Source organism: Limulus polyphemus, unplaced genomic scaffold (genome assembly GCF_000517525.1).
Source record: "Limulus polyphemus unplaced genomic scaffold, Limulus_polyphemus-2.1.2 Scaffold2629, whole genome shotgun sequence".
Lineage (NCBI taxonomy): Eukaryota > Metazoa > Arthropoda > Merostomata > Xiphosura > Limulidae > Limulus > Limulus polyphemus.
In genome coordinates this window covers 109194-124883 of record NW_013668239.1, presented here as the reverse complement: position 1 = coordinate 124883, position 15690 = coordinate 109194, and the positions used below count along the sequence as shown (strand labels likewise).

General features: G+C 32.0%; 1 protein-coding gene across 2 annotated transcripts in view; it reads left to right on the top strand.

The window, feature by feature from the left end:
- Positions 1-15690, top strand: part of LOC106467481 (DDB1- and CUL4-associated factor 8-like) — a 65185-nt gene that overhangs the window by 22494 nt on the left and 27001 nt on the right. For both annotated transcript variants that reach the window (XM_013927840.2, XM_022395679.1), the window contains exons 3-4: positions 8372-8512; positions 11378-11472. In XM_013927840.2, the coding sequence (XP_013783294.1) occupies positions 8372-8512; positions 11378-11472 (236 nt within the window). The remainder of the gene's footprint in view (positions 1-8371; positions 8513-11377; positions 11473-15690) is intronic.

The window sequence follows — 15690 nt, the reverse complement described above, 5'->3', positions numbered from 1 at the left end:
ATATATAAATATGTTTGTTACTCTGGGTGTGACTAAGGCAGGCCTCAACAAATGTATAAATATGTTTCTTACTCTGGGTGTGACTAAGGCAGGCCTCAACAAACATATGAATATGTTTGTTACTCTGGGTGTGACTAAAGCAGGCCTCAACAAACATATAAATATGTTTGTTACTCTGGGTGTGACTAAGGCAGGCCTCAACAAATATTTTCAGATCTAGAATCGAGCCCAAGAAATTGGCGAAATTGTTGCTCAAAAATTAATTATGGTTGCAAAAGTTCATGTGTTACATGATATTTGGGGTTTACATGTGAAGGATCTGGTGTGTGCTCAAATCATATATTGACCAGTTTAAGCTTAACCTTGCCATTTTTATTTTTAGTTGTTAAGACAAGAATTTCTGGCTTGGTTTTAACTTTATTTGATTAGTGATTAAATACATGGTATACAAAATACACATTAAGATTTCTTAAAGATTTCACTCAACCTCAGTTGTTGTCCACTGTTCAGGTTTTGTTGGGGTGTCGCCAGTTTTGCATTGTCTTCTTCCCTACAGATAATTGTTATCTTCAGCCTGTTTTAACAAAGGCTTTTTCATAATAACTCCCAAGCATAGATTTGCACTAAATTTGGACTTATATTTCACAGGCAATGATAGTGTATGAATGCACTACTGTGTCTATTGCAGAAAAAATGCCAACATTTAGGAGCTATTTATGCCTATGTTAACGATTAAATTCCACTAAAACAGGAACAGGTAATCAAAAGAGGAAAGTTTATAGGAGAAAGAGTGAAATTGGACTCGTGTAACTCACAAAATTCATAGAAATCAATCATGACCGACCGACACTTGGCTTTTGTGATCATGATTGTGGCAACTTTTATAATTTTTCATGATAATGTTATTAAATGACAGTAAAAAAATTTTAATTTAAAACAAGGAACTTAAATATATTGAAAACATTTTATTTAGAGTAAACAATGGGAGTCACTCTAGTTCCTCGATTATTTGCTGTTTCTGTTATCCACAATTTTTTGCTTTCCTTGGACCAGAGCAGATAATTGAGGCACCAGTGTATATTTATTTACTTTCACAGCAATGAATGCATGCTAACCATCATATGATATCAATAACTACTTGATAGTATTTCCTAAACTAACCACCTTTGGTCCCATGTGAGTCTAAACATGCACACTGATTGATTGAATTGAGAGAAAGAAGAAAAATAAAATGGTATGAAACTAGTAATGTATTGTGCAACCGTGGTGCTTCATTTCTAGAAAAAACATTAAAATCCTAGAAAAAAAATTTACTTTAAGACTTAAAGAATGCAAAAATAGTTCTGGATATTTCCAAGAGTCCAGAACTGTTCTAGATTTGAGTTCTATCTAGCACAGCCCTACACACAAATAAAATGGAAGGAAATACTAGGTGCTACGATGAACTTTTAGTCACCATGACAACTTGGCACCCAGGATTTGTCAAGGCCTTAACTAAGGGTTTATGAATTAAAGAGATGTGTATATTTATGTGTGGTTTAAGGTTTAGATATATACATTTTTTGGTGCTACTATAACGTACAGTCTACCTCAGTATCCGTAGTCTACCAAGACCCACTGGACCTATTACCCCTACCCCTGAGGGATCACAGAAGACCCCACCTGACCTGTCTATTTAACTACATGTAAAAGTCTTGGTAGACCGCACGCTGTAGTAGCACCCATTTTTTAATATTTATGTGTTTCTTCTTTTCTTTATCATTCTCCTATAGTCATCCCATGTACAGTGTAATGTACACTATTATAATCAAACACTTCATTTTAAACACCAAACATTTTATACTGCAAAATGGTCACATTACAATAAAAGAATCATACATGTTCCTTATTTGCTACTAAATCAATTTATGCCAGTGTATGATACATTGCAATCATATAATTTAAATTGTAAAAATAAATAAATACTGAAAAAAAAACAGTCAGTTTTATTCAGAAAAACTAATTTATAATCATTCAACAATAAAAATAAGATGTAAGCTAATGCACGCTAGTTGGTACTACTGTATGATATTACATATGTTTTTCTGAATTTTATTATTATTGCTGCATTGGCTAAATCCATCTCAGAGCAATGTCCCCAAGTAACATAACAGGATGCACAAAAGTTCTAAATTTAAGGATTCATTTAAAATACAACTGTTTCATACAGCAGTGGTATTTTTATACATGCACTGGTTCAGCTCGATATGTGTCACAAACAATATTAAAATGTATATTGAATTTTAAGCTTTGCTTTAGTGACTTTCATATCATAATAAAATGATAACTTTTAGACATTTTCCTTTTTTTCTATGTAACAACTTTGTTTTTTATGTATGTATATATATTGTAGTTGTTCAGTGTCATTGTATCCTCACATAACCTTTTTGGGGTTATGAAAAATTTTTCTCACTTGAAAAAATATTTACATGTACTTTTTCTGAGAATAAGGTTTCTGCACCTTAACCATCTATAATTATATGACCATTTTACCAAGATTAATACATTCAGAGTCTCAAAGATAGGTCAGTATTAATTTTGCAATGATCCATTGGTTGAATTCTAATTTTAATATATTGATCAGTTGATCAATTTCAGGGAAAAAAACTTTAAATTTAATGGTTTAAAATATTCACATGATAAGAATAAATTGAATTATACTATTTTACAAGTTTCATTACTTTGTGACATTAATGAAATAGCCTAATTCAAGTTTAACATGTTTAAATGGGGTTAAAAATCTCTCAAAGAAAATTATATTTTGCAAAGCTGAGAAATTGTACTAATAGTAAAGATCCAGACCATAATGAGATTTATTCTAAGACTTTAAAAGAAGCTTAGAATAATGAATTGGTGTAGGTTTTAACTGAAATCTTGAAGAAGTTTAGGCACAGGGGAAATTCTTGATGAGTGAAAGGTAGTAAGAGTAATATATGTTTTGAAAAGAATAGGTCTAAGTAAGATTCAGAAAAATACAGGCCAATATTCGTGACTTCTGTTACCTGTAAGTTGTTAGAATTCATCATCAGGAATCACTTAGAAAAGTGCATTAAAGGTTTTAATTAGATTATGAATTCTCAGCATGGCTTTAGATTGTTTTTGTTTCTTTTTCTCACTAATTTGTTAAATTTTTGATAAGAACTTTGCTTGTCTGGAATAATATAATCATGTTTATATTGTATGTCTTTATAGACTAGGTACATATAGTTGCAGCTTCTAACTGTAAGTTTAAGAAAGCTATCATGATTTACAGTAGTTTTAAGTACAGTTATTTTGTCTGTCTTTTTGTAACATGGTGTAACATGTTTTCAGTTATTTACATAAACTACAGTGTCACTGTCCATTAGTTATATGTTTCTTATTTACAGATTTAATAGTAATTTTAGTCACTGTGAGTTGAATTGTAAATATAAGTGCATAACTACCACTTCATTAATTATAGATCTAATGTTTGAGTTGGCTTAATTAGTTTTATTACATGTACAAGGTTTCAATTCTGAGACAAGGACAAATCTATTGGTAAGATCAGTCCCAGTATTAAACTACCTGAAGCCTAGTTGAATACAGCAATATGTTGGATGACTCTCTGAATACAGGATCAACAGCCAATACAACCTATAGCTACAAATAGTACCAGGTAGTGCTGTACCTACTGTGTGGATTGACAAATCATCAAGCAGAGAGGAAACTGTGCCACACTTTGTTACTAAGGTCAGGGAAAAGTGGAGATGGCTAGTTACTGGTTATAAGTAAAGCTGGGTAACTAGTGGTGTTTGCTAATCAATTGATTGACAGTCCTATTAGTTAATTACATTTTATTAATTGATTAGTACAATGTTCTTGAAACTATGGTGACTATAAGCAAAAAAAAAAAAAGAATTGGCAGCATGTTCTGCCAGCCAGTTTTATTCCCTCAAATCAGTAGTTCCAAACTGGTGACAGTGAAAGATAGCCTGGGGTGAGCAAGTTTTGTGGCAATATTTTTGTTACTTGGATATACAGGATAATCAAAAATACTAATAAGTGGAAACCCTAATTTTGATTAGTTGATTATTTCCATGACAGTTGACTTAATTGTAATTTTGATTAATTGATTCCTGAAGCAATTGGAAACACTAGTTTTGTTTAGGTGATTATTTATGTGACAATTGATATAATAAGAATTTCAATTAATCAAATCCTGGAGTAATTGGAAGTACTAATTTAGATTAATCTATTTAATAGTAATTTTGATTAATAGATTAGTTTATGTGACACTAATTAATTTAGTTGCTCAGCTCTAACTGCCAAGTGTGGCAGTGTTTCAAAATCCCTTCAATGTTTTGATTCATGAATAAGTGTCCTGGTTAAATGGTTATAGTTACAGTAAATTTGTGGTTAAAAAAATATTAATAATAATACTAATGTGATCTTTCAAAATTGGTTGTCTATAAAGACTGCATAAACATTCAAAATCCCACAAAGGAAAGATCATGCAATGTCGTATTTTAAGTACTGTTTGTTTCTGAAGAGAAACATATGTGATCAAACTTTAGTCTAAAATGAGACAAAACAAGGCAATTTCAGTGAAGAAAAATCTATTTAAGATAGATACTCCCCTCTTCACAACCACCCACTTCCTCCCAACTCCTGGTGTATTATTTCTTTTGCCTCTTAAAGAATGAGCCTTTGTCCTAATGCTAGTGCTAATGGGGATTACTGTACATAAAAGATATGTGTAATGATGATATAACAGTCCGGTGTCGTACACATTAATTTAAGGGTAGGAGCTTCATTCAAGGCTTGTACCATGTGTAAAATTCTGTACAAGATAATAGCTCTTTGCTGTGCAGAGAGGTATCTATCTGAAATACCTTTTCAGGGAAGGAAAATTTTAACTTCAGATACATAAATACTTGTCTCTCTGCACAACAGAGCTAGAATCCCATGTTGATAAGATGGTGGAGGTGCCATTTAAGATAATAAAATGGCAGAGTAGCTCCTTTCTGAAATAATAACATTAGAAAAGGAAAACCTACGAAGCATGTCACCCACTGAGAGGGGAAGCCTAGTGGGACATCATTCATTGTGAGAATGCATCATTCTCTTAGCCCATTACAGTTGTTAGAATAAAAGATAATGTCAAAAGAATCATTCACATGTTGCTAGTTTTTGCATATGTGTGCAGAACATAAGATTGCTCAATTGACCATTGTCTCTCAGGCAGTTAGATACGTCAGACTATACCATATTGGAGAAATATGTGAGATACTTACTACTCTAGTCAGGTGCAAGGCAGAAATATCCCAGACTTCCATTATGAGAACACAAGACACATCTGTTTAGCCTAACTACTGGGTATGGCTTGGTTCACAGTGTAGTGGGGTGGCCTGATCTACACCTTAAAGTAACACCCCAACCCTACTTCCCATTGAGGAATGCAACCACTTAATCTCATACCAGTTAGATTACAACAACCCAATGGAGAACTCTCCATATTTAGAAGCATGAGACTGAGAAAGCTAGAGTTCTCCCACTTAATCACATACCAGTTATATTACAACAACCCAATGGAGAACTCTCCATATTTAGAAGCATGAGACTGAGAAAGCTAGGGTTCTCCCACTTAATCTCATACCAGTTAGATTACAACAACCCAATGGAGAACTCTCCATATTTAGAAGCATGAGACTGAGAAAGCTAGGGTTCTCCCATTACTCCACTCGATGCCTGCTTTATATTATGCAGAGAGGCGAGTGTTTGTCCGAAATACATTTTCAGGTGACAAAAATTTTAACATTAAAATCAGTCAGTTATCTCTGAACCTGTGTATCAATTAGACAAATAGAGGACAACATGTAGATTTTCATCAGTATTTGATAGAAAAAACAATTTTACATATATATATTCACTGTGTTAATATATTTATGGTACTATCTGAACATTTCCTCTTGTTTTGATTTATAAACATGTGGGGGGATAGCAAGAGTTACAGTGCTAGTTTTATTAGATAATTGACACTATTTATATCCAATGTAAAAATCTTTAGAGTTCAAACAATGTTCAATACATACAAGAATATTGTGTAATTTTCAGAATTGAGATACATGTATATACCTTAGTGTATGCCCTTATACTCTCATTCCATTAGTTTAAGGCTGTTTTTCTCTTCTGCTAAAATTAATGTTCAAGCTTTGTGCACCACTGTCTTGGAATTTTAAGTAAGAAAATGTAGTATAACAGTGTTTCCATTAGTAGGCATCCTGATGTATTATATGATCAAAAGTTTTATTTAGATGCCCAAAATTGAACAAGTGTAAGCTAGTCCTCTGGACATCCAATGCAAAGCCCTAAAAATAATTTTTTTTTCATTTTTGACCAACTCTATTTCAATGCTGTGACTGTAAAAACAAATGTTAGTGTTTGTTTGTTTTTTAATAAAATTTTGACATGGGCTTAAAAATATCAGTTGCCTTTTGAATCCTTGCGGTTTGCTTATAATGAGAACAAAAGTAAACCACAACCTTTGTTAGTAAATCTCTACCATCAGCATAACGAGATATGTTCATTCAGCTATTATCATAACTACTTGATATTTAGAATACATTGGCACTGCTCAACATTACAAAGCACATATACAAGTAAGGAAGATAAACAGTAAATACATGTCCAATCCAAATTACTTGTTTGAGAACATGTAGTGTATTACAATGTGACAAAGTTGTGTGGTTAAAACAACATTTAGCATGCAGTGTTCTGAGTCTTCCAAAATTCATGTTGTGGAGGTCCTGTACCTTCTGTTTATCGCAATTAGTTGAACAGGTGGTCAGCATAATTTCTTTTCACAGGCTTTCAACAACCTCTAATATAATAATGTATAAGAAGAACATATGTGTCAAATTGTTTCCACACGCCAACTCCACTGCAATTTTAGTACAATTAGTCAACAGATAATAGAAAGCTATTCTCCCTATTACTGCATTTACCAAGAAACTTGCGTTGACAGTTTCTATCAGTATGCATGTTTTTTATTATATGCTAAAAATAAAATAATAAAAATCCAGTTTTATTACTATTTCAACTACCAGTTACAATTATTAGCAGGCCAAACTTCACAGCTAAGGTTTAAACGGAAACAAAACTGATGATAGGCCTAACTTACCAATAGAGCTAACCAGTCACTTACTTGCAAGTTTTTTTGAAGGTAAGGTGAAAAACTGGCTAACAAACTAACTAGCATATATGTGTTAACTCATTAGTTGATCAGGAACACTAGCAGAATAACTAATAATCATTATATTGTTACAAATTGTTTCTCATGCTTTCTAGAAATTTCTAATCAATTAGCTGTGTGTTCATCACATGACATTTAAAGCTGGATGATTAGTGGAACCTGATAATCTTTTAATCATAGGGTTCATTAATCGATTTCATCCAACAAATTGATTATTCTCAGGAGAAACTAATCTTCCTATTTTCAGCTTGTTTTGGAACTTTTGAACTTGGAACCTTTTATTTTAATGCAAAATTATTTTTTTAATCCTAACTGTTGTACTTGAAAATAAGAAGAGGTATCATATTATTGATTGAACTTACCTTCTTCTTATTTAAAAACAGTAAAAATGAACTTTAAAACCATTTGTAACAAATTAGGGTGAGATTTAATGTTACCCTAAAAGAGCAAAGCAGATTGGTTTGCATTCAACTTGGGCATTTGTTAATGATCAAATAGGGTGACCATGATGTAAATGCAACAGGGGAATGAAAAATTAACCAAATGGTCATAAACAATGTGATTGTCAAGAATTATTAAAAAAAGGAGTTTTACTTTATGTCTTCTCATTTACTTAAAATTCAAAAAGTAACACATCTTTTGCAATGTTTTGCACACGCACATCGTTTTTCATAAACTTTAGTGATTGTTATGTCAATTCAGAGTGTAAGTTTTACATGTATACAACTTTTGGTGCAGGAATGTTTTTACCCTAAGTAACTGACACATATATTTTTCACAATAAAATTGTAAGATAAATCCATGCATGCAGATTAGAAACAGATATCTCATCACTTCACTTTTTTAGAAAAATAAATGTAAGCTATAGTTTTAAGTTTGGGATGGCATTTGCATAGAATGTATAATAGATGTCATTATTATTTCTTTAGAAGTTTGTTACAGTGTACTTCTGTCTTTATATATGTATATACCATTTGTCAAACTAAATAAACAGTATTCAACTGCCAACAACAATAAAAGTTCTAAATATAAAATATCATATTGTCCTTAAAATACTGTAAATAGGAAATGGGTTTCTGACATAAATTCTAGATAAAAAGTTTAACTTTTTGTCAATAGGCCAAGTTCATGCCCTTTAGTGGAGACAGCTATCTTGTCAGCTGTGCTCGAGATGGTCAGGTTCGTCTTGCTGAACTTTCTTCCACAGGTGTTTGTAAAGGAACAAGAAAACTGGGACAACATAGAGGAGCAGCTCATAAGGTACACCTGTTGTTTTTAACATGTGCATTCCTGGTGGTAATTGTAGTTATTTTCAATATATACTTTTATTCACATAGCTCCACTAATGATGAGTAGTGTTGTCAGACATTTTCTTTCTATTATGATAATAATTGGACTTAAAGATGACAAACAAGTTAAGATAAATGTTATTTTTTATTCTACTGATGTTTTGGCTTATGCTTTTTCAAGGGTCTATAAAACTAATTTTAAATCATAATAACCAAAAGGAATGTAAAACTACAACAACAACAAAAAATGCTGTACAGTGAAGTGTGCTAAATGTATTGTTAAATGGGTTAGAGTTGTAGATCATGAAATTCAATGTTTAAGTAAAGAAATAAATACATAAAAACTAAAATAAAATAATACTAGTATTATAGGGGCCAGGCTTTGTATCTGTTAATGGAAGGGTGTTTGGATTGAGTCAAAAGAGATACCTAAAATTTCCTGTCAAGAAAATTGTCACAACTCTTTAAAATTTTGATCTGATAAGGTGTCTTGTTAACTATGCTGTGTGCATTGTTGTAATGTTCAGCAGTGGCTTCTTTGCTGTCAAGATTTGCAGAAGCATGAATGTGTTCTATGGAACAATCATGTATTTAAGATTACCTGCTCAACAATATTTTTATTTTAGTATGTTTCTCCATGAACCATTTGATTATATTGTTGTAGTTTTATATTCTGTTTGGTTACTATAATTTACAATTAATTTTGTAACTTGTGACATTCATAGTCCCTTGAAAAAGGCACAAGTCAACACTGGATAGAATAAAATAAAAAAAAATCATTTATCAGAAGTTGTTTGTCATTGCAAATGGTTTACATCCTTCAGGCAGCACTGGAATTTTTAAAAAATAATAATAATTGGACTACTTTATGATAAATATTTCAAAAACATAGAATACTTTCTTTGTTTTAGTAGGTGTTTAAACATACTACTTAAAGTTTAATGATTTTTGATAGACAAGGTAGAAAGATAGATGCACATTTTTAAACAAGTACTATTGTATATTAATATTAATGTTACAACTTTTATGTTAAAATGATTTTTTTTGATACTTTGCTGTTCAAAGTTAATTTATAAGCATATGTATTAAAGAAATTTGAGCCTGTACCAGCTGTTAAATGTGATTGCAGGATGGATGGGCTTAAGACATGACCTATTTATCATGCATGTATGTAGTTGTTGAAACTTGCATTCAGGAAAACATGTCTAAACAAATGATTACTATAAATGAAATATATCCAGTACATTGCATCTTATTATGTGATTATTCAAAATATTTACTAGTTTGTACTAATTATTTTAAAATAGTTAGTATTCCATTCTCAAAATATCACTAACTTTGAGGATTTTCAACTGATGAAAAAATGCATTCTAACCTTTGTAAGTAGAAACATAAAAGTATTATTAGTATTCTAATGATCAGGTTGATTTTTGAGTTTTGCCCTAAGTATATAGCATACTGTAAGTTATTAATATTATCATGTACTTGAGTACTTTTATTAGAAATAAAGTGTCAAAATATAAAATATATACTTCTTTCTCTTCAATTGTCGAAATAAAAAGGCTTTTTCTTATACTTCTTAATAGTGTAAATATATAGTGTGTTCTTGTTGGGCTTAGGATTCTTATACAGTAGGTGTCTGTGACTTGGTGATACATTCAATGATAAATGAACAGCATGCACTTCACTTGTTTTCAAAATAATATATATATATATATTCGGAACAAGTTAAAATGTATCCACAACAAATTTTTCACACAAAAGAGATAATAGGCATATCATAAATGCTATATATATGTAGTTTTCTTCTTGTCAAAAGTCCACTTAGGACTATTCAATAACTTTAGAATTTCAGTTGACAAGCTAAACTATCTTCTCTATTACTATTGCACTAGTATTCTGTGTGTGATTCACTTCCAATTGTGGCACAAGTTACCATAATAATTTGGTCTTCTTTCTTCTGAAGACCCTCTGTTCCTTTTATCAAAGTGTACTCAGGCTGATTCAGTTACTGTAGAACCATGCTTTGATAGAAATATTTTTATCTCATTTTCTACTATTAGTTAGGCCTAATAACTGACGTAGGCCTAACGTTTAATATGTTAAGTAAGTCACTTCTATGGTAGTTAACTTCACGCCAAACTTTCCGTGTCTGTAACTTTACTCTTTTTTACTATTATCTGTCTGCTGTTTACACTCGTCTCACACTATGTGTATGTCTATCACTGTCGTCTGCCCGCCTTCTCCATTTTCAACTTCAGTGTATTACATGTGACGTTCAATAGTCTCAACATCAATGAATTATTAACAAAACTTCCTACAATCATCTGCTTTTAACTCTTTATTATAACAAAAACGAAACAATAATAAAATATTCACTCACAAAAATAAATTAATCAATAATATCTAAACTAAATAGTCTTTTATATCATGGCATAAAGTAATATGGTCATTCCAAGCTAAAGTCATTTTAAGAAGTGCTCTAATGTAAGACAAAACTTTAGATAAAGTATGCTTTAAGAATATATTACACTAAAAGTTAAAGGATGACTTCAGGCTGGCAATCACAAGTTTTCTTCAAATCATTAAGGTCCAATTTAGGGTATATGAGAGAGTAAATACCAACCTGAAGTTCACTATACTTTTGTGCTTTATTGATATTTATGTATAGATAATTATTATTTGCCTTTTTAATTTTTGCAAACATTAAGTTTTTAATTGTTTATTTTTCTTTCACAGTTAATTTTAGCTGAATTTTTAGTTGTATATTTGTTTACAGTAATTACACAAAACCTATAAAATAGCTTATTTTTGTACTTTTTGTGTATATAAATAGCTTGCATTAGAAATGGATATGCCTCATACCTTCTTAAGTTGTGGAGAAGACAGTGTTGTTTTTCAAATTGACTTGAGAGAAGAAAAACCAGAGAAGTAATTTTCTTATATTTAGTTTAAATTCTATGTGTTTAAACAAAAGTAATAAAATATATATTAGTAAAATTGATTTTATCTTGCTTTCAGAATATTTTTAGAGCTAAATCGAAGGTATGCCCAAGATAATTATTTCTTGTTAAGCCTAATTTTGCAACTTGGATTACTTTTTACTTGTTGATATTCTTTGCAAAATACTCTTTAGCTCAGCCACAGCTCATTAAGTTACTATTCAACAAATTCAACTTAAATAATGTTTTAAGTCAGGTAGTCTTACCTCTGAACTATTTTAGGCCTTTCCTTGTTGAAATTACTCTCATGCTGTCAACAAACATATCACTAAGAATTCTGAGTCCTTTATGCTTTGAAGAGAAAGCATCACTTACAAATAATTTTCCAGTTTCTCACCATCTGTGATTTATTGTGCACATTTCAGATCTTCCATAAACTCTGCTTTTCCATCATAAATCAGAATTTTTTTTTTTACATTTGAGTTCTAAGCCTCTATCACTGAATTCTGATTCCATGTTATCTACTGCTGCAAATGTTTCTAACAATATTAGAAACCTTAAAACTTCATTGAAGGTCTTACTCATGTTGTCTTCCTTTAGTATGCAAGGACATCCCATGCCTGTATTGGTGGTCCTCATTGATCAATGTATTCAGGCTCTTTCTGCTGGTGTTCATGTGAGGTTTTTACACTTGTGTGATCACTCAATGTTGGATCATCCTCACTATTCTAATTACATAAACACAAGTTTTAAAAAGATATTTCTTTGACCTATTCACATTTATTGTCTGAAAAGCAAGATGTGTTAGCTAGCCCTTACTCTGTAGAAGTGTTTGCTGGTCCTATTTCTTTTTTTTTGTCCTTGGATATGCTCTGTTTTAAACCTTGAGCTGTTTTTCATGCCTGAGAATGCTAATATCATGTTGGATGATTCAGTTTTTGAAAATATTCCTTTTCCACTTTCTCTTGATTTTTGGTCATTTCTAATATTTTAAGAAACCAACTGATTGTTAATCTCCTTCTCCAGTTCTTGAACCTTTGAAAATTGTTTTGTAACAGGGGGGAGTTCTACATCCATTTCCAGTTCCTACCTTACATGCTATGGTTTGACACATTTTGAGACTTTTTTTTTCAGAGTATATATTAGCTATTATTGTATATCCAGGTAAAACTGAATTAAATTTAGAGCAATGGGGTAAGTCTACTTCATAACAGGTGATTTGGTCAAGATACCAATTATGGACTTATGCTAAACCTCTTAGATGGACACAGTATGTTAAAAATAGAAAATACTGGACTGGGCTGGTAGGACAGAGAGTTATATCCAACGAGGGATGACTGCAGCTTAGATAGATATAGAATTTATTTTGACATTAATGTTTTAAATTTATCAGTCACTTCTGGTGGGTCCAGTACATCATCTAGTATTTATTGAAATATATAATTATATACCAACCTAATGCTTGTAATCATTACTTTTTATTTATGTATATTGAGGTTTAATTCAAGTGAAAAAGAGTAAGTGGTAAAAATGTATTTAATAGTAATTTCAATAATTCAGTTCTTGGAATAATAAAAAATTGTAATCATTGGAAACTACTAATTTCAATTATTTGATTATTTTTGTGACGCTTGATATATACTGAACTTAGGTTAATCAGTTGTTGGAATAATTGAATATAGTAATAATTTTAAACACTAATTTCAATTATTTGATTATTTTTGTGACAGTCAAAGAATCATAATATCGATTAATCAGTTGTTGGAATAATCAAAAACAGTATTAATTTTGATTAATTGAACAGCTTCTGTGACATTAATCAATGTAATTGTTATTCATAGGTAATAAATTAAATTGTCCATTTCCAGTCATCAACACAAATCAGGCTCTTCTTCCATTGCAGCCCCTTCGGTGTAAGCTCCATTAGCCTCTTGAAAGTGGTGGATGTATTACACGGGTCAAATGTCATGGTGCAAAACTTGTACAAGCCAAAAGCAGTCTGAGGTTTAATCCTATCATCTAGCTTGACTTGCCAGTATCTGGATTTCAGGTTTCCTCCAAAATCAGTGTATCAGTCTCTTACAGCTTTTGGTTGTTCAGTGTTCCTAACCTTGCTACCCTACCACTGTGTTTTAATTTACACTGATAATTTTCCAATTGTTATGTACATAAACAATTAGGAAGGAACTAGGCCTTACAGCCTTTGCTGTGGTCTATCTTCATCTTTGACTCCATTCACATTGTATGCATCTGAGCCTGTTATGTGCCAGATGTTATGAACATTCTTGTAGATTAATAATGCTTGGAGACAGCTTGAATGGGTGATGAAGAAAAACGTTAATATAAGTTTAACATAACAGCAAATGTACAATGTTTCAACAAGGTTTTGACATCATTTTGAATTCTTGTAGATTCTCTGCCCAGGAATCATCAGCTTCTCCCTACAGAGAAGCTTTTCATTGGTTGTGCCAACAATTTGGTCATCCTATTGATCCATGCATTTGAAATGGCAGACAATCTTCTTCCACTTTAAGTGTTGTTCCAGTTCTTTCCACTTGTATTACAGTGGATGATTTGAGCCATTTATGAGAGAATTTGTTTTCTCTGCCTACCCTCCTTTTTTTTTGTATTTTTTCTTAGGCATTAGCCAAAATTAGTTCATCCAATTGTTGAATTCTGCTTATTTCTCTACACTGGCCAGCACAACTGTTTTTGTTATGTTGTCTATCTTAAGGTATCTTATTCCACTAATTTGAAAGCACTCTTCTGTGCCAGCCTCCTATATTCATCATCCACAACAACGTCTATTGTTTGCAATTTCAAAGCTGGCTGGTATGCAGTCCTTTAGTAAAGCTAGATTCTCTTCTTGAGTGGCTCAAATGTTGGCAAATTTTTGCAGCTATTCTTCCCTGTTTTCTACCAATCTCATTACACTGTTTTTAGGAGATGATGTCTTAGAAAGTTTATTTCTTACTTTCACAGGTTGCTTCAGTTTTCATGTCGTTATTTCATGACAGTGGCTTGTTTGTTTCTTCTATTGCAGACTACAGAGCTACCCTCTCTACCACCTTTGATACCACAGAAGTCATCATCCATTCTTGTCTCCATTTTTTTCTTGATCTTTTTCTAACTTTCTGTTTACTTCATCTTTAAATCCCTAGCCATTGTCTCAAATGGGACTTGGGTGATGTGTTGTTATGTCTCATTTCTCCTCCTTTTGAACCTTTAGCAACTTGCCCGTTCTTCCATTTTTCACTGAAGGTGTATTTTGTTATGTTACTCATTTCACATAGGAGAGTGTCTGACTATACTGCATGAACAGAATATTTTAAAAAGTCTCAAATGCTTCAGCTCTAACAAGGATGGGAATTACCTATGTTTTTATATTATTATAGTAATTTATTTTGGATGTTCTTCTTACACTATCCTTAATGTATTGAATACAACCCTTGGAATAACATGATTCTTTATTCAGTGCCCACTAATTTGGCCAGTTTTGTGACTCAGTAGTTGGCCTTTCTATAGATACAAATGGAGAGGTCTACATCCCCTGGAGTATGTCCAATCATAATATTTAACTGGGCTGCTCCATTGAGAACCTTTCATAAAAGGAGCAAGAAATAGTATTCCTCCTCCCTGTTTATGTCACCACCTGTGTTCCCATCATTGGTTCCACAGGTACAGTAAGTCATACCTGCTCTAACTAACCCCTTTTTTTTGTATGAACTAAAAGGTGAAGGTGTACCCTTCTTAAAAGAGTGCCTTATATCTAAGTGTCCTTAGGCCCAACCTTACCATAAGGGTGGTCCACTCCACTCATTTTCTCTCAAATATGGTTTTTCAAATCTTTCTTTTTTGGATCTTCTATTCTGACGCTGCTTGACTACATCGTTATTGTAGCATAGATCATTCTCTTCCTGTCATTTATAAGTTATTACCATTTGTTTTATTTTCACTTTCACCAGTTCTCACCTCCTATTTCAGTGTGAGTATTCTGGTTTGCAGTATGTCTAAGGTAAAAACAACCCGATTTGAATTTTACTTGTTAGAATTAAAATGAATTTCCAACAAGTACTTGCATTGGAATCTCTCCCACCTGCACACACAACTGGGTTATATGTGGTCTTGCTCATAACTGCAACTTTAATAGAATATGAACATATGTATATATACAGGGTGGGCCAAAAGTAGGGTTACAGTTAACTCT